Genomic DNA, 27690 nt, shown 5'->3' on the forward strand with positions numbered 1-27690 from the left:
CTTTCCCAGTTTCTCTGTTTTCTCTATTAACGGCCACAACTCCTATCAACTACAGCTCTTGCCTGGTTTCTGCAACTGCTCCCTTAAGTTGCCCCTCAGACTTAAGTGAAATCATAAGTATCTCCTCTTGCTAGGTATGAGCTGCCTCACCATCGGTGTAGGCTTCCTTTAATCTTGTCCACACTTTCAAAAAGAGTGCCTTTATTAAACTCATCTCAGTTACGCTATTTGAATGAACCATCTCCTTCCTGCTGGATCCCTGACTGATCGGTGGCATTTCTCTGAGAAAAAGAAAGAGACTCAGCCCACAGGGAGATGGTTGAGAGTATTCTGAAGACGACAAAGAGAGAGTTGCCATAGTTGGCTGAATATACTGAAGTGGTAGCAATGTTGGTGACATCCAGAAATGGGAAGGGGAAGAATAGATCTCCCTGCTAATTCTTCTTTAGGAAGCCTCTGGCTTTTAAAATGGAAATCAAAGCATTGAAGTACTGTCTGAGACAGAGGGTCATTTTCCAGATTGATTTTTGGAATACTTCTTGGTGTATACAAAAGGTTAATGTAGAATACAAGAGGTAAGGAGGGGTTAGAAGAGGGAGCAGAGAATTTCAAGGGGACAAACTGTTTTAACCAGCTGCTATATTTTATTTAACATATATCTAGCATTTGCTATCACATAGTTTACTCAACATGAATTCTTAGGTTCCATGTAAGTATCTGAACATGTCTTTATAAGAAACTTTTTTTTTTGTTTTTGGTAGAAGGTACAATGAAATAACCAAACCGTTATTGGTTTATAATAGTGCCTGGAACACTGTAGGTATTCGAAACTCTTAGATCGACTCATACTAGATGTCATTTATCGAGCACTTACCCTGCACCCGACCCTGTGCAAAAAGCTTGTCATGGTGTTTATATCCCAATTGATAGGTCAGACATCTGAGGATACTAGATGCATTTCTACAGTAGACAATAAAGTTATAATGAATTGACCGAGGTGAAGACTGTCATTAAACATTTTTCACAGTTATTTGTGAAAAAAATAAATAAAATCTTATTGACATTCAGGATTGGAAGCCAAAAAGAATCCCTCTTGGTTTTCTTTTGCATGCACGTGTTCGTAAATTTATTCATGCTTTGCAAATCCCTGTAGGATAAATCTGACCTGACAAGTCCCGAGCACGTTTCCTATTACCTGAGAGCAGCAGCGATTTCATTCTCTCCTTTCACCCATTACTTATCTCCCCCCCCCCAACTTCATTCTCTCTTTTAAATCTCCGACATTCACCCATTTAGTGATTCATTTATTTTGCCTCCCTTCCTCCCTTCATCAATTGAAACAAGGCTCGGGGCTTAATTTTACAATCTCCTTCAACGTGGTGCCACGTCACCGCGGGGCGGCGGGCGGCGGGCGGCGGGCGGCGCGGTCACGTTCCGCCCCGCGGGCCCGGATCTCCGCGGGGCCCGCCCTCCGCGCCTCACCTGCTCCGCCGCGCGCCCCACGCGGCCGAGTCCCACGCCGGGCCGCGCTCCCTCTCCCGGGCCGGCCGCTCCGCCTCCCCCGGTCCCGGCGGGCTGAGCGCCCGCATTTGCATATTCCTACCTTTGTTCCCCGCTGGCGGCCAATCGGCGCGCGGGGCGAGGCGGGGGTGCTGGGCGGGGCTCGCGCTCCAGCCGCAGCGGCCGCAGGTTCCCGAGCGGGTCGCCGCCGCCCAGGGCGCGCCGCGCACTGTTACCCCAGCGCCCGGCCCCGCGCCGGTGTCCGCGCCGCTCTCCCGCCTCGGCCAGGCCCCGGAGGCAGAGACAAAGAGACCGTCCCGGAGCGTCCGCCGGCGCCGGCTTTACCTGCGGCTGCCGGGAACCCAGGCGCCAAGATGGTTTGCGGGGGCTTCGCGTGTTCCAAGAACTGCCTGTGCGCGCTCAACCTGCTCTACACCGTGAGTAGCCGCAGCCCTCGCCGCCGGCCCGGGGCTTTGCACCTGCCTGCTGCGGGCTCCCAGGCTCCCCTGCCTGGCCCGCGAGTCCCATCCTTCCCCCCACGCCCCCTCGCCGTCTTCCCACGCTTCACGCGCGGGGGCCTCGCCCTCGGCCCCCGACGGCGGCCCGGCGCTGGCCGCAGCCTCCGCCTTCCCCGCGCGGAGCCGCGCGCTCGCCGCCCCGCCCCTCACCCACCGCCGGGTCTTTCGGTCATCCGACCGGACCCTTCGGACACTCGCTCCCGGCCTCCCCCCATCTGAGGCGGGCCCCGGAGGCTGGAGAGCCGCCTGGGGTCTGAGGACAGTTGTGCAGAATAGCGTGACCCGAAAGTGACGAGGGGGCCTGTGGCCCCTGCGCGTCTGGGTTGGCTCCCCGGGCTCCTGCGATCTTCGTTGAGGCCACCGAGGAGGTTCGCGGGATGTCCGCGGCTTCCGAAGTTTGTTTCGTGTTTACATAAAGGGATGTCTTTTTTTTTTTTTTTTGGCCAATTTTTTTTCCTCATACTAGATGCTTTTTCCATATGCCTCCCCTTTTATCAATAGCCCAGCTCCATTTTAAACGAAACCTCTCAGTAAATACGCGCGCCTCCACCCGACCTTAGCCTGGGCCTTTTCGTTTTCAGGCTGCAGATTTTTGAGGCTCTGTGATTTTTGAGGCTCAGTTCTGGGTGAGCCGGAGGGTGGGAGAGCAGGTTTCCCTTCAGCGATTGCGCACCGCATCCCAGGCTTGACCAAGTACGAGATTTGCGTTCATCATACTGACATCCAGCCCCGGCAAGGGGTATTGTTTCAGTCCATAAGGTAACAGACCAGAAGGGTCTCAGTAAGTGTACATGGCTGTAGATGGTGAGTCAGGAGCAGAACCCAGGCCGTGGAGTCCAGATCTTTCCCCAGGCTTCTTTTCTATACCAGATGGAAGGTACTTCCTCCTCTGTCATCATCTCTTCACCATATAGTCCTGCTTCCTTCTGTAAATACTCGTGGCGTTTTGCAGCATCCACCCTGAAAATAAACCCAGCTCCCCTGCAGGAGCAGTGAGCTAGGTCATCTGCACAAGCTTAGGTTACATCTTTGGAATGGAGAGGCTGCCTTGTGGTCACCAACAGGAGAGAGAGGCAGGGTCAGTTTACCATTACTGGTCCTTTGTACGTAAACAGGATTGCAAAGCTTTGAAGGCCGGACAGCAGCTGGAATAAAATACGCTTTTCTGGTTAGGAATTTAATCAACATGGTCCCTAATGGTAGGCTTAGGGAAAACAATCCTAGAACACCTCATCCTACAGATCCTTGTAATTGGAGATCCATGGCAAGTTTCAGATTAAAATCTACCTTTGTCTTAACTGAAGCATGCTTATCTCATTGATTATTTATAAGTAAATGCTGACCAGTTCTCCAGGTATTTTCTTTATTAGCATGAATGGTCTGCTTAGAACTTCAGATTCATCATTTTGTGCCCTGACCTCTGCCACTCCCCCAGTGATTAGTCACCTGTTCACCAGACACTTAGACTTATAGCAGCTGTTTACACATGGTACAAGGCCTACTTTGCATACTTACTTGACTGAGATGTCTGTACATAATGTGCGATATGTATATTTTTTAAAAGGCAAGTTATTTTTAAATCTAATCTTATTGTTTTCAAATTATATCATTTCTAGTTGTATTTACTGTGTATTAGGAAAGCAAGAAGAAAGGAACATAGTAAGACTTTTATACCTGTTCTAAATTATTGACCTTCAAAGTGTATCTGTTGATTTTAATAGCTATGCAGTAAAACTTAATTAATTGGGAAATCACAGGACTGTAAAAATGGTTAGCCCTTGTAAATCCTAGGCTTTGTAGACAAAAGGATCTTTCTTTAAATGAATTAGTGTCTACTTCTTATACATTGTGAACAGGCTAAAATAATTTCAGCAGTTTAAGTTGGAGATGAACAAAAGTTGGACCAGCTCTTAAATAGATGAGAAGTGTGAGATGGTTGGGGCGGGGTTGAGATTGAAGATTTGGGAGATTTTTTTTAAGGCAAGAATAGGAGGATCCTTAGGTAGGTTCCGACCCCACCTGAGCCACTGTCTCTAACATATTGCAGGATTAGGCCTGAAAGTCATTTGTAAAAGTGCTTAGTAAAATCAGATTATATAAGGAGTGGCAGGGGTAAAGGCCAAAGGCCTGCCATGTCATCTCTCATGTGTTGAAGCATTTTCTTGAGGAACTTAGGACTCTACCAGCCAAACTGTCCCAGTACTCAGGTGGCCTGCTAATTAGCCTTAGAGCCGAAATTCTGATCAGTTCAGAAAGCATGTCACTAAAATAGGTTGGAAGGAACGTTTCCCAAACTTGTCATGGGCATTTTTGATCACTAGATGAAGGTGCAGTTGGTTGTTGTTGTTGTTATGGTTTGGTTGTTTTAATTAATAGGATACTTAGTAGTGAGCAACTTTAAATGAAGTGAATATAAACAATTTATAAGTATGGGAAGAAAGGAAGAAGCTAATCTCATTGTGCTCCTTTATGGTGTTATAAGAAAGAGAATGACTTGCTTCAGAGTGTCCCACATTTAAAGAAATTGAAAGTTTCTTCTGAGTACCTACTATGTGCTAAGCACTGTTCTCAGTCTGGGAATACAACAGTGACCCAAACTGGGCTATAAAAGCAATATGCTTTTATTAAGCCTCTTTTTCACTTACTATATTTTCTACATATGATCTCAAGAGCTTTATTCATTGAATAAACATTTGCCTACTGGGTGCAGTCTGCCAAAACTGTGGGAAGTAATAAACTCATACATAGGCAAGTACCTATTCAGTGGAGACAGGATCTAGTTGAGATTCACAGAGTGAATGCTGTATATGGGAGCAACTGCCTTTAGGTGACATAACATTTAGGGGAGATCTTGTGGGTTAGAGAAATTGGGGGAGTGAAGGTATGATTGTATTGGGGAAATGCAGAAATAATATGGGTCTTCTTTTTTTACACTGTTTTGCATAGAAATACAAATTAAAAGTACTTTGAGTAAATGGTTTATTTTATCTTTAATAGTTTTAAAAATAATTTTGATTGAAAATATTTTGACCAATAGGGATAAACAACTTTTTAAAAATTATACTTAGTGATTTATGGGGAATTTTAGGGAATATTAAATAAATAATGTGTTACAATATGTATAACATTCTGAAGATTTACAATATATCTCCTTATGCTCCTTAAGCAGAGAAAAGACTTTTAGGAATGCACTATTGAGATTATATGTAGTTGAGATTATATGTAGGTTATATATGTAGTTTTAATTAAGACTGTAAGGAACAGAAAATAAGTTAAAATGTGGTCTTAACATGAAAAAGGCAGTTTCAGAAGTTTCAGATTTGTGTCTTTTCCAATAATCATTCTTCTAAAATTTTTCTAAGTTTGTTTCTATTGATTTTTTCAGTTTTTTTTCCTGTACCTTTGAGTGCTTTGGTAAAAATTCCCATGCAACATCAAAAATTATACTGATTTCCTTTCCTTCTGAGATACATTGTAATACCTCTCACATTGAGATTGTCTTCAAATAGGTAAACATACCATCGTTATCAGATAAAAACATATATCTATGCAGTTTACGGGGAGAGAAGGCACTGGCTTCAGCAAGAAAATTCAAGTTTGAACACTAACTCTACAACTTTCTTGGAATGTAACCTTGGGCAAACAGTTTATTTGAGTTTCAGGTTTTGTTGGTTTGTGTGTTTGTTTTCATTTATAAACTGGTGATATTTTTACTCTCCCCTTTTGGGGTTGTAGTAAGGATAAAAGGAGAAAATGTGGATAAGTGCTGTGGATGCACTACAGCAAAAAGCGTTGTTACAGCTTCCAGGTGGAAAAGTTGAATTATTTTAAATTTCTGAATTACAAACTTGCATGTTATCATGAAGAAATTTTCAAACTATTGGGATTTCTAAAAGTAACAGGTAGTGTTAACTCATGCAGTCCATAGGGAGATAATCTTTAATTTTCAGCTGTAAAGAAAAAAGAAAAAAGACTGAGATGTGGTGAGTATAAATTTGGAATGATATACCTGATTTTTTTTTTTTTTAGTCCTATTGTGGTTATTAGAGTGCTCTAATTTTGTTCAATTTCATCTATAAAATAAATGAAAAATACTAGTACTTAAGCCAAAGAAAAATCTAGTTATTGCAATTGCTTCAAATTTTTGCATTTACCATTTTTCAAAATTCTCATCATCATTTTTTTCAAATTATTTTTGTTTGATATTTTAGTGTGTGGTTAGGTTTATGTTCTTTATCTCTCTGCCCTTGTTCAAACTACTGAATGAATTTAAAATATTAAAGTGGTTGCTGAATATTTACTTGCATCTTGAATTTAAAAATGATTCATTATTTACAGAACCTAGAATTTTCACATGATGCTGTTGTGTTGATATTTATAGTCAGCCTTTGTGCCAATTACGCTTGTAGCATTTCCTAACTTTTGATTTAAAAACACAGTGACAAAAATGTGCCATTTATGCCGTTTCTCACTTGAAATGAGGTTATTGACTTTCTCAAAGTTTAACTACATAATTAAGAGGCATTTACAAAGAAACAGTTTTGGGAAAAATTGTATTTCAGCCCATGTTTGAAAAGTGAGATGTGAACCTCTCGGTGGCTTGATTTTACATAAGTTTTAGGCGATTTAAACGTGGACCATCACTGTGTGGCTGGGTTGGCTGGGCGTCGTCCCAGGCACCGAAACGTCACTGGTTCAATTCCTGGTCAGGGTACCTGCTGGGGTTGTAGGCTTGGTCCTTGGTGGGGGGCGTGCAGGAGGCAGCCAATTGATGTTTTGCTCTCACATTGATGTTTCTTTCTCTCCCTCTCCCTTTCTCTTCTCTAAAAATCAATAAAAATATATATTTTAAAAGCAGGCCTTTCAAACACATTTGAATTACTGGTGAGAACAGGCTAAGCTGAGTTTCGCTTCCCTTTTTTCAAATCACGTTTCACCTGAACTCATCCTCCAGACTGTCTCACCATGGTAAAATGAATAATCTAATCCCACTTGTAGTAATGGCTGGAACTCTTGGAAAATAAACCCAAATTCTTTAGCACGCCGTCTATGATCTGTCACCGTCTACTCCTCCCATCTGCGTCCCGTTACAGATTTCAGCCACAGAGGATTCCCCACGTACTTTGCCCTTTCTCACCTTTCTGTCTCTGCTGATCCTCCACTGACAACCTACAGTGCCTTGCTCTGTCTTTGTAAAGTTACTCACATAGACCTTTTCTTTCCTTTGTGAGAATGAGTCGTTTCCGTACATTTTCACTTGAGAATCTTAATACTTGAATACCACCCCAGACTAATTGAATCAAGATTCAGGGAGAGGGGGAGAACATGTGATTATTTTTAAAAAGAGCTTTTTAAAATAGCTTCCTAGCTAACTAGAAATTACAATGAGGGCAGAGAGCCCAAGTTGTAAGATTTTGTTTGATTTTGACTTTGACTTTGCCATTGACCATACCAATACTCCATATTGTACATAGCTGTGGGCTTGCTTTTCCCCAGCTAGACCACTAGCCTTCAGTTGGCAGAGGTCATAGCTTCCTGTTTGCTGCATCCTTCAGTGAGTAGCATTTTTTAAAACACAGAACCCCTATATTCTCTAAATACTTGAATTGAATTTACAGAATTGGCTACCCCCTTTCGCCAGAGGTCAAACGTACCTAATGGTGTATAAAAATGATAATTTGATCAAAATTAAATCTGGAAGACAGCCAGATATTTAAAGACATGAAAGTTATCATCGGGCTAAAAATAATAAAAAGTAGGACTGACTTTTATCTATCTACTATAGAATCTAATATGTTTCTTGAAATTCTCTTTTTTTCCTTTCATTGTGGGCCAACCTTCCATATACTTCTGAGGTTTTCTGGAAACTTTTCCCAACTTCCTATAAAACTGTACTATAATCATAGTTGGCTAGGATTTTTTATATTATTAGTCTACTATGTTATTATTACTCTAATATAAATGTATTATCAGATGAACTCAAATAACTTTCTTCTGTTTGTTCTAGTAATAAATATTGATTGGGCATCAACAGCAGTGAACAAAATCAAACAGATTTCTGGGAAAGTATTTAAGGACGTGGGTATGGCTTTTGAAAAGAGTCTGAAGGAGTATTCCTGGTTTATGCAAGGGACAGAGTAAGCAGAGTGGAGTAGGTAGGAAATGACACAGAGAAGTTCTGGGACCCAGATTATGAAGGGTCTTCAGAGCACTATAAGGACTTTGTGCTTTTACACCAAGTGAAATTGGTGCCTTTGGACCTGATTTTCATTTAATGGATTGTCTGAATTGAGAATAGATTATAGATGGCAAAAATGGAGGCAGTGAAATCACATATAAAGCTATTGCGGCAATTTAGGCAAGAGGTGATGGCAGCTTGGACCAGTATGAGAGCATTGGAAGTAAGTGAAATAGTCAGATTATGGGTATATTTTCAAGATGGGGTCAACATAATTTTCTGATGGATTGGAATGGGGTATGAGAGAAAGAGATGAGTCACAGATTACTCATGATTTGTGGCCTAAGCAACTGGCAGGATGGATCTGCTCTTAATGGGAATGGAGAAGACTGTGGGTGGAGAAGGTTTTGGGAAGAAAATAAAGGATTCATTATTAGGTGGGATGCCAATCAGATAATTAAGTGGAGATCTGAAGTAGCAGTTAGACTAACAACAATGGAGTTCAGGGGAGAGAAATAGCTGGAGGTTTAAAATCAGGGAGCCATCAGCATACAGAATGGTATTTAGGGCTGAGACTGAATGAAATTAAAACAAGTTAGGGAGCATAGATGGAGACAGACAGTGGTCCATGGATTGAACCAAGGATGCTCTTACAGTAAGAGCTGTGGGAGACAAAGAAGAGCCAGCAAAGGAAGGAGCCAGCCTGAGAAGGAATGACTGGTCAGGTAGGAGGAAAACCTGGTAAAGTTTGGTGTACTAGAAGCCAAGTGCAAATTGTTTTAACAGGACAGAATTGAAATCTGTGCCAAATGCTGCTAAGTAAGATGAGGTCTAAGACTTGATACTTGAATTGATCAATGAAGAAGTCACTAAAAAGACAATTACCCTTTTATTTTTCATATTATAGACTATCTGCCCCTCAACAATAAAGATCTGCTTTCCTGAGTGCCCAACGTAGCCCTGGCATATGGTTGGCATCTAGTTAATTGAATGAAGGAATTGCTTCAGGGCTCTTCAGTCCATAACTCCACTTGTCACCCAGACTGCTCCAAAGAAGTTTGTTGGCAGCTGTGGGTGCCATCTCCAACTAGGTATCCTTGGAGAATGACAAGTCAAGCTCTTTTACTTCCGATTTCTTTTGTATAATTTCCTCTCAGCAGTGTTTACTTTGTATTTTGTGCCTATAAGTATAAAATAATCTTCTTGGTACCGTGGAGAACAAAGAAGAAAAATATGTGACAAAGGCATGGTAGGCTTCTGGTGTCATTTGAAGAATGAAAATGAAGAACTGAGGTCTTGGCTTCAACACTAAATGTCTAGATGTTTAGCAATATCTAGATTTATTTATAGAATTTTCAAATTTCCATCCAGATGTTTGGCATCGTAGAAACACATACTTGGTCACTGCTGACTTTTTCTTTAGTTTTCCACATTTTAGGCAGAAGTTCAGAGGGACTGTTCAGTCTTCAAGTGTAATTCCTCATTAGGAATGTTGAACCATATAGAGGGCAGATGGACTGGGGCCTTTGTTTTCTTAAAGGGTCTTTTATTTATTTTTAGAAAGGGAGGAAGTGAAGGAGGGAGAGAGAGAAAGAAAGAGAAACATCAGTTGGTTGCCACCCACATGCACCCCAGCCTGGAATTGAACCCACAACTGGGGTATGTGCCCTGACTGGGAATTGAGCCCACAACCTTCCTGTGCCTGGGCCGATGCTCCAACCAACTGAGCCACACCAGCCCGGGCTGGGGCCTTTGTTTTCTTTATACATCTGTAGATGCTGTTACTGTTACATTTTGGTGCTGTAATCCTTCTAAATCTTATTACTGTTTTAAATTTCTCACCTTCCACTACCACCACCACATCTCCCTTGCTTTTGTGCTGACAAAACATTTTTGAATCATTTAGTGACAGAATTGAGCCCAGTTTTTTCAAATGTTGTACATTCCTCTTTCATCTTCAAAGTTAATTCATTTGCTCTGGTAGAATTTGGATGCTCAGAAAAGAAAAATGTAGCTGGTGTAGAAATAACTCAAGTATTTCTTTGCATCTTGTTTTTGAAACATGGATAGTCGATGAAAGAATGAATATCTTTTATGGGTTTCAGAGAGAAAGAATATTCTGGAACATCATTAGCCTGTTTCTTCCCCGCAAATATTGTATAGATAGGGAATAAGCATTTGCTGGCCCTTACAGCATAACGAGTGATATCATGAGTTCTTTCACCTAGCAGTATATTTTGAGTCATCTGTGCCAGGCACTTAGCTGGGTGCTGGGACTATCAGATCAACATGTGCCTTGATTATATGGCACTCACAGTGCAGAAGAATTCACAGTATGGCTGGAGGTGGGCAAGAGTGACTCATGAATCACCTCAGAGGTAATCCAGGCCCTTTGCATTCTTGGACTTGTCAACCTGGGATTTGGACTTTATGCTAAGGTTCGAAACACAAGATAGCCAGTGTGGATATGATCTGATCTTATTGACTTAAAAAAAAAAGACCATCAAAGACCCACCATATTAGGAAGAGAGCCCAACTGTAGGTAATAGAAACCCAGTTACTGCCGCTCAAAATACTAAGCTTTATTATTTTCATATAGCAGCGTGTCCACAGCAAGTGTACAATTCCTGCATGTTCCCTAGTTCTAGCCTTCATCTGTCTTCCAGCCCCGTCATCCTTGGCATGTGACTTTCTTCCTTGTCACCAAATTACATCTGCAACTTCAGGCCTCATGATTTTTTCCGTCCCCGAAGAAGGATGATGCTATAAAATGCTTTCACCTTGTAAAGTTGAGTCTTTTTCGGGGGGTAGTGGGTACAGCTTACCTGAGGTATTGACATACAGTAAGCTGCCCATTAAGGTATAAATTTGCTGAATTTCAACATATACATACACCTGTGAACCTGTCACCACATTCAAGACCTTGAACATATCCGTCACCCCCCGAAGTTGTCTTATCCTCATTTGTAATCTCTCCCTCTGCTCCCAATCTGCAGGCAACTGTGGACTTGCTCAGCAGTACAATGTAGGCTGGAGTTAAGTTTGGTACGCTTCGGGAGGATGTTGGCAGAAAGAAGGTGGCCTAGGATATTTCTCTGGCTCACTGATTCCCTTGTTTTGGAAGGTGGTCACAGTGGTGAAAGTAGTCAGAGTCAAAGCAAATTTGCAGGTATTAACAAAAATTGTGATAAGCACTTGCAAAATGGAGCTCATATTAACCAGAATTCTTCATGGGTTATAGATGATTTTAAAAGTATGTGTTAAGGTAGCACAAACTCTTAAAAGAAATATAATTGGACAGCCAGTAGTCGGCTCATCAAGTATGGCTGGATCAAGGGGCTCAGGAAAGGTCAAGACTCTCTTGCTCCTTCTATCATTTCTCAGCTCGCCTTGTCTCTGCTTATATTATTTTTGAGGCTAGATCTTCACATGTGCAAGATGGCAGAATCAATTTTAATTGTCCTTATAGTTTGCTATGCCAGAGGAGCCCATTTTTTAAATCTTCCTATCTCCCTGTGTTTTCACATGGGACTTACTGATTGACCCTATTGGTTTATGGACCCATCCCATGGATCAATCACTGTGGATGGGAGAATGACCAGTCATGATCGATAGGCCTAAATCTTGTGTCTCTCTTGCTGGTAGTGGTGGGAGGGGGCTAGTGAGACACTATGATTAAGAGTTTTACAAGAGCCTGACTGGCGTGGCTCAGCAGTTGAGCATCAGCCTGTGATCCAGGATCCAGGAGATGTCAGTTCGATTCTCAGGGCACATGCCACCGTTGCGGGCTCGATCCCCAGTAGGGAGCAGACTGTCTCATCATTGATGTTTCTCTCTCCCTCTCCCTTCCTCTCTCTGAAATTAATAAAGACATTTTTTTTAAAAAAAGAGTTTTGCAAGACACGTATATGCTGGGTTGTAAAAGCAACAGATGTCCACTACAGAGGTCACTTCTCTGGGCCACAGAATTGGGGTTCTTTTATCCCCAATTCTAAAATATTCTGACAGCTCCTTCTGTATTTGAAAGGGTTTGTGCAGTGGTTTAATACTTCAGCCCCCACTGAAGCTAGATTATAAAGAACATTATGCACAACATGCTTTTCTCTTTGTTCTGTAGTGGCCTTGCACACATCAACCCAGAAGGTGCACAGATACATGTTTATTAGTCTTAAACAATTCTGTTTGCTAGAGCAAGCACAAAGGTAAAGGCTCTTCAGAGTAGAATTTTTTGCTCCCCTACTCCAGGCAATGCACTGTGTGCTTGTGTGTGGATGTAGGTGTATGTGACAAAATTTCTACGACAGGTAAAGCAAAAGCACAGAATGAATATGGCAGCTGACTAATAGAAAAGTCGTGTGTCTTAGAGGACTTTATGTGCTCTTCCCTGTGACTGGGCAGCCAGGTCTAATAGGGAGTAAGTTAAAGTGACGCTATTCAAATGCATCTCGATCTGGCTACAGAGAAAACAACTATGATTTCTTAGGCGGTATAATATTGTCTTTAGTATTATATCTCAGTGCTAAAAATTATTTAGCTATATTGTTAGGCACTATGATATGATCCTACAGGGAGAAAAAAATGCACCAAGCAAAAAACTTGCCACAGTTGGGCCTGAGTCATTGGGCCTGCCATTCTGCTACTCTGATTTATCGCCTCTGAAATGAAGGGAGTTGATTAAAATCACTGGCACTTTGTGCCTCGGTGTTCTGGGCTCTCTCGTGAGCCTTGACTGAGAATTGCTGTGTCCTTTCCACTAGTGCCCTCTGTTCTTCACCTTCATCACAGTCTATCCGTGTGTACACAGTGGTTTTGCCTCCGTCTCCTCCTGTGAGGATTTGCTTGGGGAAGCAATGCCAGTTGTAGACACTTTTATAATCTTGCTTTGGCGTGATTATAGTTTTTGTAATCTCTCTTTGAAAAGCTCTTTTCATGATTCACTTTTCTTTGTTTTAAAAGAGAAAACAGGAAAGGCCGTGCTTCCTGCTCATAAAAACATTGCTATCAACAAGATAACAGATCCATAACCTGTTTTTATCAGCATTCTGTCTCAAAGGAAGGAAACTATTTGTCATAGGTCTAAATTTACTTTCTATTGCAATTGTCTCATAAGGAAACTGTTATTGTTGAACAAAAGATTCTCGCAGTTTCTAGGTCTACCAAGTTCTAGTGACAAACAGAGGCTTTTAAATTATACAGTTAGAATTAATTTTATTGGAATTAACAATGTTTAGATCACTAGTTTGGGAGACTTCATTATAATCCTCTTGTATTCAAAATTACAAACCAACCATAACATATAATTATCACTACTCAGAAATAGTTTAATTGTTATCTTTAAAAGTTCCCTTTATAGTAAAAGTTAAAAAGACTGATAATCAGATCTACTTAGAGGCATAAGTCTTCAGGTGTTACTTCCATTTTAAAAAGTGAATTATGACTACTTGGGGGACTCTTGTTACAATGTGTTGGAAACACTGGTTACATGCAAGAACACATCTATGTTGTTTTCAATTTTTTAAGTAAAAAAACCTAATATATTTTGGGGGTTTATCAGAAAATCATTAGCTCAAATAAGTTTATGTTTCAACAGTTTCATTGTTGTAGTAATACATTCAAAATCTGTTTTGGGTTGGACAGTTAAGTCTGTCTTCCCTCCCGCCTTACAAATGAGAATGTATATTTGTGTGTGTACATGTGTGTGCGCGCTTGGGAATTGGGTATGAGAAGGGGTGATAGGGTGGCGTCTTGTTCCACATGTAAGAGCACCCAAGTGTGATAAACCTAGTGGTCTGCTTTCTGTCATAAACAAGAGGAGGTGCAACGAATTATTACCCACTGACTTCAGGTTCTTTATCACCTTCATGCAAAAGCCTTTCTAATCCCTAAATGGAGCAGATTATAGGAGAGATTGTGGACAGGACCTGGAGATGCACAGTTAGGAATTAATGTGAAATGTTTGGGAGACAAATGAAATCTTGATTTAAATAGCTGTGTTCTGGGGAAATAGTGAGAACAAAGGCTGGGTGAGGAAAGCCGGACCAATCTACAGAGGGAGGCAAAGCAGAAGAATTTAAAATTGGTGTCCTAGTAAGAATGGGGTTGTTAAGTTTCCGAGGCTAGTTTTAATCAGAAAATATTTCTGGACTAGGCTCTGTGAACCCAACAACCTGATTTCACAGATGCTAGTGCTGTGCCGCTTCTCTTTCTCTTTAAGAAGTTAAATGTTATAATACAGCTATCACTCTCCCCATCCCATTTCCCATTTTTCTCCTCTCAGAAGTAGTCGCCACCCTAAAGTCAACATCTGTCACTTCCATGCATGTTTATATATTTATGACAATTTGACTTATTAATCAACGACAAAGAATATATATATAGTATTTTTTGTTTTTGAAAACTTATACATATATACCTATGTTTTATCAATATTTATACAGTTTGTTTCATTTCTTTTATGTTTGAAATGTAAATGTATCAACTTAATAGAAATGGATCAAATCATGTATAATATACTGTGTGATCACAGCAGAGTTTATGAATTCCCTAGTCATGGTGTTGAGGTTTTCAATTTTTTACTATTATAAACAAGGCTGCGGAAATCCTGATCTGTGTCTAGTTGGGGACATGGTGTTTCTCTTGGATATTAACCTAGAAGGAGAATTGCTTGCTTGGTAAGGGATACATATCTTTAATCTTTCTAGATGCTGCCAAATTGTCCTGGAAAGTGGCCACAACAGTTTACACTGAGGTCTAGTACTCTGCATTCTTGGTGTCATCAGGCTTAATTTTTACCAATCAAGTGCATGTGAGATGGTACCTCATTGTTGTAAAATTTGTTTTCCTGATGTATAATGAAATTTGACATCTCTCATGTGTTCATTTGGCCTTTTGGATTCTTTTTCAGTGAATCGCCTCTTAAATTAACTTGGACCACTTTTCAGTGTGCTTTTTGTCCTTTTAAATTGATTTGTAGGTGTTCTTTAATATACATGTGTGCTGGAAATATCTTATAGTCCTAGACCTATCCTACGTGTGTCTGGTGTTTGTTATTGTATAGAATTTAAAAATTTTAGTGTGAGGTGTAATGTGGTAGATAAAACACAGGATCTGCAACTAGACGGCCTTGGTTCATATCCGGGTTCTTTTCCTTCCTTGCTGTGTAACCGTGGGCAAATTACATAATGTCTCTGTGCACGACTTTCCCCATCTGGAAAATGGAGGCAATAGTACTACCTATTTTTTGTTGTGAAGATTAATAAATGTAAAGCACTTACAATACTCTCTTGTACATAGTAAATGCAAAGTTACTATTATACATGCTTTTGGAGTTCTTGTTTAAGAAGAATTTCTTAACCACAAAGTCAAAACATTTTTCTGTATTTTTTCCTAAAAGTTTAAATTTTGCTTTTTATATGTAGGGTTTAAATCTATGGTGTGAGGTAGGGACTACTACTGTTCTTTTTGAAAATGAGAAGGTAATTGTCATAGGGCTATTAATTAAAGAATTAAATTTAATTCTGATTTAGAATTTCATATTTCTCCAAGCCCACACTGTTCACTTATTTAGATCTGTGTCAGTTCCTTGGTTTTAATTACCGAACCATTAAAATAACTTCTGATATTCGTTTGGATGATTTTTAGCTTCTTTAATTCTTTTTAGTTTTATTTACTAATTTTAAAACTAAAACATATCCAGAAGATGTAGAGTCAGGTTCAGTTTTTCCAGAGCATGGTGAAAACAGCAACAAAGGCAGAGTTTGGAACAGTTAGATGTAACCTTTGACAAAGGTTAATTTGCCACTTGGAGCATTTCTTATGCACCGTGCTGGTGACAGTGCACCAGACTGAGAAAAAGTGAAGCAGATAACACGTCTTTCTCCTTAATCTTAAAAATGTTTATAGCTCTTTGGTGACAGTTATTCTTCTATGTAAATTAATGGACCATTGTATAACGTTTCACTCAAAACCTTATTGAGACTATGACTAGAAATTAAAGTTGTAGGCAAAATTGGAGGTAAATTGATGCTTTAGTTTCAGAAACATGAAACTAAACCCAGGAACATGATATATCTCTTTGTTTAATTGAGGTATTTTTCATGTTCTTTAAGTCATTTCACAGTTTTCTCCCTGAAGCTCTTGTAATACTCTTGTTAGATTTACTTATATGTACCTTATATTTTGGCACCTGTTAACAAATTGCATCCTAAAAATGCATTGACATTTTTTGTGATGCATCAGTATGCTATTGATTTTTGTATATTGATCCTATTTATAGCAACTGTTCTGGTTCTTACCATTTTTAATAATATTTGCATTCTCTTGGGTTTCCTATGTAGAGACTCCCATTATTAGAGTAATGACAACTGTGTTTCCCCCTCATCTTTGTTCTGTGTTCACCCTCACTGTTGCCTAAGACCTCAACTACAATGCAAGTAGGTATGGTGACAGCTGGCACCCTTGTCTTAACTCCTGAATTTTGAAAGAAATATTTTTCAGGTTTTATCATTAGGTATGATTTTTGGTTTTGGTTTTTGATAGTTATTCTTTATCAGTTCAGGAAATTTGGGGAGATTTACTCTTGTTTTTTTTTTTTCTTAAAAAAATAATTTTGCTGAAGGTTGCCAATTTTTTTCTTTTTAAATGAAGCTTCATGTATCCTTCCTCTTACATGTTTCTCTTCTTTCTGTTTTCTTTGGAGTTGCTCTGTTTGGCTCTTTTTCAGGTCTGCATTTTAAAATATAATTTTGGTGGGTTTTTTCCATGTTGTTTTTATCCCCTTTATCTTTTTTAGTGAGTTTAATTTTAGTCTTATTTATTTGGTTCTATTACCTCTAGTTCTTGGGAATGCTAATTCTTCTTTTGCATCAGATTTTTTTTCTTATGTCTTTTGTGATTTTTGATTGACAGCAAAGTTTTTATTTATATCTTTGGGAATGGTATCAGGACTGGGATTTAGAAGGGCCCCTTCTGAGTCATTTTGGATTTGTTTCTGTGAGTTTTTCTCCCCTAGATTCTATCACAGACTGCAATCAGTTTTTATCTAAATTGCTTTGCTTGAAGGTTGCTGCATGCCTGGATAGTGTACATTTAGACTCCAGACATGGGCATGGGAGGCTTGGTATTTCTCTTTCTGGCAGAAGGCTTTTTGAAGTGACTCAAAAATCTTTGCTCTCTTTCTGGGTGTAATGGTATAGTTTTTCTATAACCCTATACACTGAAAATACAGCTTTCTGGAGGTCCTAGCTATGCTAGGGTCTTAGTTCCACTTCCCAATTCTGCCTGGTTTAAAACTCAAGTCATTCCCCTTTTAAGGGACTGTTGTGATCCAGGAAGTCCCTGCCACCCTCCCCTGGGCCCCCACAGCACCAGTTGTATGCTTTTATTTCTGACTTTCAGTTCTCCCTTCCTTTCTGGCCTGTGGGAATTTCTCATAGTTTCCCTGTGCTCAGCTATATATTTAAATTAAATGTTACAGCCTTTTTCAATGTTTTAAAGTATTTGTAGCAGGAAGGATTCTCTAGTAACTCAATTGCCCATGTTCCCAGAACCCTCTGTGGTTGGCTGAATAATAACCCCTCTCCCCACAACTGTGCATATCCCAATCCTTGGAACCTATGAGTATGGTACTTCATATAGCAATTGAGATAGAGCAATTACTCTGAATTATCTGGGGGAGACCTGTGTAATCAGAAAGGTCCTTGTAAGGGGGATGCAGGAGAGTTTATGCAGAGAAAGAGATGTGCTTAGGGAAGCAGGTTGTAGTCTTAAGAGATCTGAAGATGCTACAATCCTGCCTTTGGAGATGGAGTAGAGGGCTGCAGGCCATGGCATGCAAGTGGCTTCTAGAAGCTAGAAAAGGCAAAGAAATGGATTCTCTCCTAGAGCTTCCAGAAGGAACTCAGCCTCACTGACACCATGATTTCAGCCTAGTGAGACCCAGGTCCCGTGTTGGACTCTGAGCTCCAAAATTGCAGGAGAATTAATCTGTGTTGTTTTAAGCCACTAAGTTTGTGGTAACTTGTTAAAGCAACAACAGGAAACTGATACCCTCTCTAATGCTTTTGAAGGAGGGGTGCCTGGTATTAGTGATGGAGAGACTGAAAACTATATTAGACACACAGCAGAGTGAACTCAATGAGGAACTCTTGACAGGGATATGCAGAAGGGTGTAGCCTTCTTTCTTCCCCTACCTAGAAAAAAATAGCACAGCAGAAATACTTGCAGTGTTCTAGATAATGTTTCCAATAATAGCATAACGCCTAGCCTGAGAACCGAAACTTCTTGTAGAAGGGATAAAATGTCCCCCACCCTTTTAGTTGTAGACATTATTTTTCAAAGGGAAAAAGATTCTCATTATGAACCAGCCTGTAAGTTGGTAGCTGGGAGAGCAGAGAACACTTTTCTCATTTTGCTGAAATGCTGCTGTTGTAAATAAAGGATTTGGTTTGTGGGTTGGGGCGAGGAGTGGGGACGGTGCTGACAGGATACCTGAATACTTCTCTCCAGTTGCATGGTAGGGATGCCTTTGGTGGTAAAATATCAGGCAGCTTTCTGTAGCAGTTAGAGGTTCCTGACTTGTCCAACTCTATGTGCATTGTTCTGTGTTAGTTTCCCAGGGCTGTGGTGACACTTTACCACAAAATGTAGTGGCTTAAAAACGACAGAAATTTGTTCTCACAGTTTGGAAGACCAGAAATTTGAAATTGAGGTGTCAACAGGGTTATGACTCCCCCTGCAGGTCCTGGGGGAGAATCTGTTCCTTGCCCCTTCTATCTTCTGGTGGCTGCCGACATTCCTTGTCTTGTGGCTACATCAACCTCTTTCTCTCCTTACGTTGCCGCGTCTTCTCTGTGTGTCCTTCTAATCTCCCACTGCCTCTCTCTTATAAGGGTATGACGTTTAGACCCCACCCAATAAACCAGGATAAGTTCCTCTTTTTAAGACCCTTAATTTAGTCACGTCTTTTGCTATGTAAGGTGATAGTCACATTTTTCAGCCTACTGCCTGTTCCTTGCTGTACCTTTGCAATGTTTGGCCTATTCTAGTTATCTGGATGTTTCGGATTATTGTTCTGAACTCTGACCCACCTTTAGAAAATCTCTGACATAGCCATTATTTGTAGCAACTTGTTGGTTTTCTGCTACACTGACTTCTAGAACAAGAGTCAGCAAACTACAGCCCACAGGCCACATCCATTCCACTGCCTATTATTGAATAGCTTGCCAGCTGAGAATGGTTTTACATTTTTAAATAGTTGGGGGGGGGGGGGGAATCAAAGGAATAATATTTTTGTTACATATGAAAATTATATGAATTTAAATTTCACGTCTTTAATGAAGTGCTGTTGGAACCCTGCCCTGCTCATTTATGTGGTTATTTCCTGTTGCTGCTTTTCTGTTGCAGTTGAATAGTTGTGGTAGAGACCCCATGCGATCCACAAAGCCAGATGGTCCATATCTGGCCCTTTACCGAGAAAGTTTCCAACCTTTGTTCTAGTCGGGATGTCTTGTCTTTGGTTTTAGTGCAGAGTGGGCACCAACCATTTGTTGATGAATATTTCACTCGTGGTAAGAATTTCATTAATGTAATAAGGATTTGGTATGAGTCCCAAAAGGGTTCTTTAAAACTATGGGGTTAGAAGAATTTTATGTATTTCTGAAGCATTATTTATGCTTCAGAACTTTTTGGCTCTAAGACTCAAATAAAGAAATACAGAGTGATAGTCCTGTCCTGCCCCTGAATTTAATTGAATTAAGAAATGGAGATCATATCCAGGACTGGAAGTTGGCATATGTGCTGGTTCATTTTATATGTCAGCTTTGCTAGGCTGTGATGTCCAGATATTTGTGTGAACACTAGTCTAAATGTTGCTGTGAAGGTATTTTTTTAGATGCGATTAACATTTGCACTCAGTTGATTTTAAGTAAAGCAAATTACCTTCCATATTGTGGTCTTCATCCAAAATATGAAATATGAAAGCATTCAGAACAAAGACTGAGGTCTCCTAAGGAAGAAGAGATCCTGTCCAAAGACTGTATTGTGGAGATAAGACCTGAATTTCCAACCTGCCACCCTGCTCTACAAATTTCAGACTTACCAGTCCCCACAATTGCATGAGCCAATTCCTTAAAATAAATCTCTTTCTCTTTCTCTCTAAATATATATCCCACTGGTTCTGTTTCTCTGACTGGTACCGCAGGTCACTCTGCTGTGTTGGGCTGGCGTGGACCATCTTCAGTGTTTGGCATCACGATGCAGTGAGGATGCTAAGCATGGCCCTCTGTCCTCACTAAGGGGAGCCTGTGCCTGCGTCATCTTGCCCTTCTCGCTTCCCACCCCCTTCAGGCTTCTGCCTTTTACACCTCCTGAAAGGAAACGTGTTATATTTGGATACCGCAGAGTCAGAAATGAGCTCACTTGTGATGGGGCAGAGAAGACTTTTTCTCAACCCAAGGTTGTTAGAAGTGGTGAGAAGATTGTGAGTGAAATGATAAAAATGAGACAGAAGCAAATGGACCTGCCGATAAGAAGCCAGTTGAGAAAATGAGAGGGACTATGCAAATTTCTGGGTGAACAAATTTGCGAGAATTTTCTCTCTTCTCCCTCGCCCTCCGAAAATGAAAGCTTTCTGTGTGTACTGACTGCACTGGAGGACAAGTCCATGTAGCTCCTTAACTTTGTTCTCTCATGCTTCCGATCATTTCTTTCATTCTCAAGTTTTGCTTTTTTGTAATAAAAGAATAAAAATTCAAATAGATGCAGTATTTGTCAGCATTTATTAATTTGTCTTGTATCTCTACATGTGTACGAAGTTTTATATGCCAAGACATTTGAAATTTGTTCCAGTAAACTATGATTGCATGTATACAAAACTATACATTTGAGTATAAAAAGATTCATTGGAATGAGTGGTGATTTTTTTTATTTTTTATTTTGAAAGAAAGTTTTTATTAGGATGGTGGGTAGAGTGACTGGGATGGGGGAAGGAACGGGGGGGAAGGGTCATTGGGGAGAAAAAGGGACGTCTGTAATACTTTAAACAAAAATAAAAATTATTAAAAAAAAAAAAAAACACCTCAGGAAAAAAATCAACGTGAGACTACATAAAATGAACTGTGGTGTTATCTGTGATGATACTTAATTTGTTCTTGTGTGTATGATATTTTATGGTAAAATAAAAATATATGTATATGTCTCATATACATATCACATATAAATAATAAAAAAAAAGTTTTTATTAGGCCTTGAAATGGTGCTAAAAAGTGTATTTTATTCATTTTTATTTCTCCCAACTGGGTATTATCCTGTCAGCTTGTTGCAGGAAATGGTCGACTGTCCATTGAATTGAAGATGCTGTCTGCCTTCTGTCTCCCAGCCCCGCGCTTCCCACATACCTGCTTAAACCACATCTTCTATCAGCTAATTATAATCTTACATGGAATGCTATTTACTTGCGTGTTATTTTAAAGAAATAATTGTAACTTTGCGTTTTATGGGTAATGACCGATTTGAGAGGCATGTGTGCTATCTTTTCACTTGGTTTAGTTTAATAAATATATAAATAAAATTACTGGAATATAAAATAATTTCTTCTTACTCAGGATGCCATTTTTACTCTGACTATATAAAATCTGTTTCACTCTTTCCATCCTAAAAGTTCTAATGGTCTCTCTCCATAAAGCAGGCCCTTGAACAACGCAGGGGTCGGGGCACTGACCCCCACACAGTTGAAAATATGCGTGTAACTTTTGACTCCCCAGCACTTAACTACTAACAGTCTACTGTTGACCAGAGGCCTTACTGATAACATAGGCATCTGATTAGTACATATTTTGTGTGTTGTATGTATTATATACTATATTGTTATCATAAAGTAAACTAGAGAAAAGAAAGTGTTATTAGGAAAATAGTAAGGGAGAGAAAATACATTTACAGTACCGTAGGTATTTATTGAGAAAAGTCTGTGTATAAGTGGACCCACACAGTTCAAGCCTGTGTTGTTCAAGGATCAAGTGTATGTGAATTCTAATAGAATAGATAATGACACTTAAAGCAATTTATTTCAGCAACAACTCTGTGCAAAACTTGTTCTTAATGACCAGGTTCTGTGATAGGTTCTGGGAAGATAAATGAAAAGATGGGGCCGGGGGGCTCCTTACTCTCAAGTTGGCCGGAGAAGGGTGAGATTAATTTGGTTTGTTGGGGACATGAAAGGCATCACAGAGGTTACAGTCTAACCGGACTCTGATGGAAACATAAATGATTTCCATGTAAAGAAATCAGTATGTTAGAATGAAATGTATTGGAGTCTAGAAGTTTTACATGTGCCATTATTTCAAAAACTTAAGTAGAAATCAGTTAGACTTAGGATAAACCAGAGGACCTCTGTGGCTCCATAATAATTTTATAGGTTATGGTTAGTTTTTTTAAAGCGTGACTGAAGATTGATACAATTCGTTAGAAGGATACTATCTGCTGAGATCTTGTGTGCATTCTAGTATTGAGCATTAGCATTCATGTGTAAGGTACTAAGCGGGTGCCTGAAAAATGTTCGTGATACTGTTACATCAAACTGACGCTCCCCCCCCCCCCCTTTCGTCTGTGCCTGCAGCTGGTGAGTCTGCTGCTCATCGGCATCGCCGCGTGGGGCATTGGCTTCGGGCTGATCTCCAGCCTCCGGGTGGTCGGCGTGGTCATCGCCGTGGGCATCTTCCTGTTCCTGATCGCCTTGGTGGGGCTCATCGGGGCTGTGAAGCACCACCAGGTGTTGCTGTTCTTTGTATCCTTTCCTAAAAGGGGGTTGTTTTGTACCCCAGTTGGGTTTGTTCTTTCTTTTATTGATTACTCTTTAGTAACTACAACTAATTTAAAATTATCATTAGGAAATTGTCAGAAGCTCCTAGCAGGCCCCTGTGCGTGTCTTAGGGCGAAGCCATTGTGCGCCTGCGTCTTCCTGCTCTGCTCTGCACATCGTGAAGACTGCGATTCGCAGGTTCAGTGCAGTTCTGTTCATGTGCTGCAAGCTCAGCTACACTGAACCGATTCAGAACCCCTTGGCCCTTTCCAGCATGTTAATATTTGGTCGAGAATTTTACAGCCATATATCTATTTTTATTTCCTGTTCTATATATGTAAGAATTTTATGTTAATCTCAATGAAATTCTTAGAGGTTAGCTTTTAGTTAAATAATTATCATTAAATAATTAAATGTTGTCAGTATTTTTCTATACGAACTTACAGCTACAGTGTATTATCAAAATAATAATTATGTGTATTCTATTTGAACTTTCTCTAAGTTCCACTCATTCGGTTTTCTGGGTGAGTTCTTTCTAGTGCATTCTAAAGTTGTCAGTCCCTCTGTTTTACGCTGATTTAAGAGTGTCAAGAAATGACCTTAACTTTAATTCTCAGTACATGATCATTCTCTTGCTTGTATTTATTGTTCAGTTTTCTGTATCGTGTGCTTGCTTAGCCCTGAACGAAGAGCAACAGGTAAGCAAAGGCTTTTCCCTTCTGTTTTATTATGCACATAGTATGTGTAGGGGAAAAAGGGAAGAAATCAATGGAATATAAAATAATCTTACGCAGGATGCCATTTCACTCTATATAGCTAAACTCTTTTGTTCCTGATTGCATTAGTCCCGTGGTGTTCACCCTTTTTCATCTCATGGCAGACATAAACTAATTACTAAAATTCTGCGGCACACCAAAAAATTATTCTATTTTTTGCCAATCTGACAGAAAAAAATAGGTTTCATTTTGATTCATTTACACCGGACAGCTATTGTTGTCTTGGCTCTTGTTATTTTTTCACTTGACAACTTAAGGGAAGAGAGGTCAGTGTCTCTGACTAAAGAGTCAGGTATTGCATGTTTTAAAAATTCTTGTGACGCACCAGTTGAAAAATCACTGCATTAGTGAGGCTGATTGGAACCCTAAAACCGTTGCTGTATTTTTGCATCTTTTAAATAGGATTTTGCCTGTCCTGGGTAAAAAAGTGATAATGCTAACAGATGTTCACCTCGTCTTTCCTCACCACTTTGCAATGAAACATTTACTCCAGAATGTTTATGGTTCCATGCCAGCAATTAATTCTTTCAAAGTAATTTGTAGAAGCATATGGGTCTCAGTCTTGGGGCAATGGAAAATTTTCCTTGTTACACTCTGAGGATTATGCCTTTCGACCAAGTGGTTCTTTTGAATTGCATGTAAAATTTAAGACTTTTTATTCTTGGGATAGAAACAGGCTTTTTATTTTGCCTTAATTTTTGTTGCACATTGAGGTATAACCCTTTGAAAAGTTTTAATGATCTTATAAAGAGTATTTACTTTAGGTACACACAGTATTAAAAATTGCAGGCTGTAGATTTATATGTTTTGTTCAGGGATGACACATTTTAATGTGTATGTTCAATGGATTTTCTAGGGTCAGCTTCTGGAAGTTGGTTGGAACAATACAGCAAGTGCTCGTGATGACATCCAGAGAAATTTAAACTGCTGTGGGTTCCGAAGTTTTAACTCAAATGACACCTGTCTGGCTGTAAGTACAAAGTATAAAATGTTTTTTGGAGATATATCACATCCATAGGAATAATGATGAACGGAAGGAGTGGACTTGCTCACACTGAATTGTATTTTAAAAATGCTTTACATATGCCTAAATTATATTCCATGTACACTGTGGTGTCATTTGTCCTCAAATATCTACTTCTGAGAGTACTGAATACTCCAGGGTCCTGCCAAACACATACTTTCAGTTCTTTGTCCCTAATTCCTTCCCATTCAACTCCTAGAACAAGTTGTGAAAGAGACATAACAGCAGATCAGCCTTAGAGATCAGAGGAGGTATCTAAATATCTTTGTTTTGAAACATATCAGAGCGGTAGGTGGTCTGTACTAAATTGGGCTTTTTAATTACTAAACATCCCCAAGGTAGAGGACACATGGAACCTTTTCTCTCTCCCTTCTTCCCTGTCACAACTTCTTGCTTTTTCTGTTTGGGAGCTGAGCTAGCGATGGACCAATGAGAGCCATCCTTTAGTCCCAGGCCAGACCCGTGACCTCAAGGTCCAACTTGATTCTGTATGAGGATGGACTTGGAGCTTGGCTCTTCTAGGACTGTCACATGTGTTTATATGTGTGTGCTTATAAATATAGAATTTTTTATTGATTTCAGAGAGAGGAAGGAGAGGGAGAGAGAGTTGGAAACATCAATGATCAGAATCATTGATGGGCTGCCTCCTGCACGCCCCCTACTGGGGATTCGGCCCACAACCCAGGCATGTGCCCTGACCGGGAATCGAACCGCAATCGCCTGGATCATAGGTCAGTGCTCAACCTCTGAGCCACACTGTGTTTATATTTTGGGGAAACTCCTATTACCACCTCTCTGAGCCCTGAGCTAGATATGTTCTCAGTGAGGTTTCTTTTGTGGGATTATTAGTTTTTTATTGCTATGTAATATGTTGTCACAAATTTAGTGGCTTACAACAAACACCCATTTATTATCCAAGTTTCCATGGGTCAGGAATCTGGGTATGACTTACCTGGGTCCTCTGCTCAGTATCTCACCAGGATGAAATCGAGGTGTTGGCTAGGGCTGCAGTCTCTCACCTGAGGCTTGGGGTCCTCTACCAAGCTCAGTAGTTGTTGGTAGAATTCAGCTCCTGGAGATTGTAGGACTGAAGTCTTGTTTTCTTGCTGGGTGTCTCTCAGCTCCCAGAGGCTACTCTCAGGTCCTGACTCTGCAGCCACCTCACGATGTGGCAACATCAAAGTCAGCATGATGATGTCTCTGTCCTGTGAATGTAATTTCCTATGTAACACATGAACATACATGTGACTATCCATAGTATCAAAAATCCCTTCCACATTCAAGAGGGTGATTCTTCAGGGCATGGACACTGGGAGTGGGGATCTTGAGAGACATCTTAGAATTTTGGATGCCACTGAAGAACCAAGACCCCACATAGGATATAACTGTTCCGGAGTTAATTTTTTTGTGTGGGTACAGTTTTTATCTGCTCTTTATGAATGTACTTTGAAACAAAAGTTCTTTTCTTTAATTGATTCAGAGCTGTGTGAAAAGCACCCACCCCTGCTCACCGTGTGCCCCAATAATTGGAAAATATGCTGGAGAGGTTTTGAGATTTGTCGGGGGCATTGGCCTCTTCTTCAGTTTTACAGAGGTATGTGCAAATAACTCCATATCTTCCCTCCTCTGTCATAGGGATTCTTGTTTTACATGGCGTTTTACCTTAGCATGTCACTTAACATCTGGAATGTATCCATGGATATTTTCATTGAGAACTAGTAATGTAATAGGAGGAGCCCTGGCTTGAAATCGGAAGACCTCACAGCTCTAGCACAAACTTTATATAGGGTGAAATGCTTGATCACTAAATTATACCAAGTTTAATGAACACGTGAAATGAGAGGAGACTGAGTTATCTCTAGGATCTCTTGTGTTTTTAGAGTTGTATGAGAAATTATAATTTTATATTAGATTTTGGAATGGGTGGGACATTCACATTGTTTATACATGTTAATATATAATACACATACATATACAGGGTGGGGTAAAAGTAGGTTTACAGTTGTGAGTACATGAAACACAATTTATTCTGTATTATTATTTATTATTATTTCCCACAGGAGTAAGTGTAAACTTACTTTTGCCCCACCCACCCTGTATGTAAAGGTCTTCTTTGAAAAATTGCCTTCAACTTCATCCTTATTCCCCTTTGTTCCTAGCCTCCTATCAACTGCAGGTAACCGCTGTTACCAAATTCTTATCTATATGACATATATTTATACTGCATTAATATATTTATATGTAACGTGATTCTGTAAGCAAAACCATACATATATTATTCGATAATTTTTGAGGAATGCTAATTCATTCCTCAATGTCTTGATTAAACTCTCAATAACCATGGACTTTTTTGATGGGTCTGAGTTGGCAGTATGTATCAAAATTAAAACTTCTTTCTTTAACCCATAAATTCTACTTTGGGTGCTTTATTTCACAGAGACAATCATACAACCATGTAAAACGAATGCACAAGAATGTTTGTTGTTTATAACAGCAGGCCTATTGGGCCGGCTTATGTCCTTCAGTAACGAGCTGGTTAATTTTGGGTATATTAGACAGGAGCAAATAGTTAAGGGCTGAAAACCTAGTTCCACTGCTTAGTACTTATGTGAGCCTGGGCAAGTTACTTAACCTTTCTCTGCTTCCATTTCCTTGCTTTAAAAAACAGGCATAATAACGGAAAGCCCCTACTTATCAAGTTATTGTGATAATTAAAGGAGTCAGTATATGTAAAACTTGTTATAGCTGGTACATGGCAGGTGCTGTGTGTTAGCTGACATTTTGTGGCCATTAGTACATTATTGGTGTGTAAGTCACCATCTTATGCCACATTAATAAATGGTGATGGGACCCCAATGATTGTCATAGTAGTTGCCCATGTCACACCCCAATTTCAAGCA

General features: G+C 40.0%; 1 protein-coding gene across 1 annotated transcript in view; it reads left to right on the forward strand.

Moving 5' to 3' along the window:
* The first annotated feature begins 1753 nt into the window (after positions 1-1753).
* Positions 1754-27690, forward strand: part of TSPAN13 (tetraspanin 13) — a 32304-nt gene continuing 6367 nt past the window's right edge. Inside the window, exons 1-5 of the mRNA XM_087821191.1 lie at positions 1754-1937; positions 22808-22975; positions 23608-23688; positions 24623-24736; positions 26271-26384. Of these exons, the coding sequence (XP_087677317.1) occupies positions 1875-1937; positions 22808-22975; positions 23608-23688; positions 24623-24736; positions 26271-26384 (540 nt within the window). The 5' untranslated portion in view covers positions 1754-1874. The remainder of the gene's footprint in view (positions 1938-22807; positions 22976-23607; positions 23689-24622; positions 24737-26270; positions 26385-27690) is intronic.

Source organism: Miniopterus natalensis, chromosome 10, assembly GCF_054644295.1.
Source record: "Miniopterus natalensis isolate mMinNat1 chromosome 10, mMinNat1.hap1, whole genome shotgun sequence".
Taxonomy (NCBI): Eukaryota; Metazoa; Chordata; class Mammalia; order Chiroptera; family Miniopteridae; genus Miniopterus; species Miniopterus natalensis.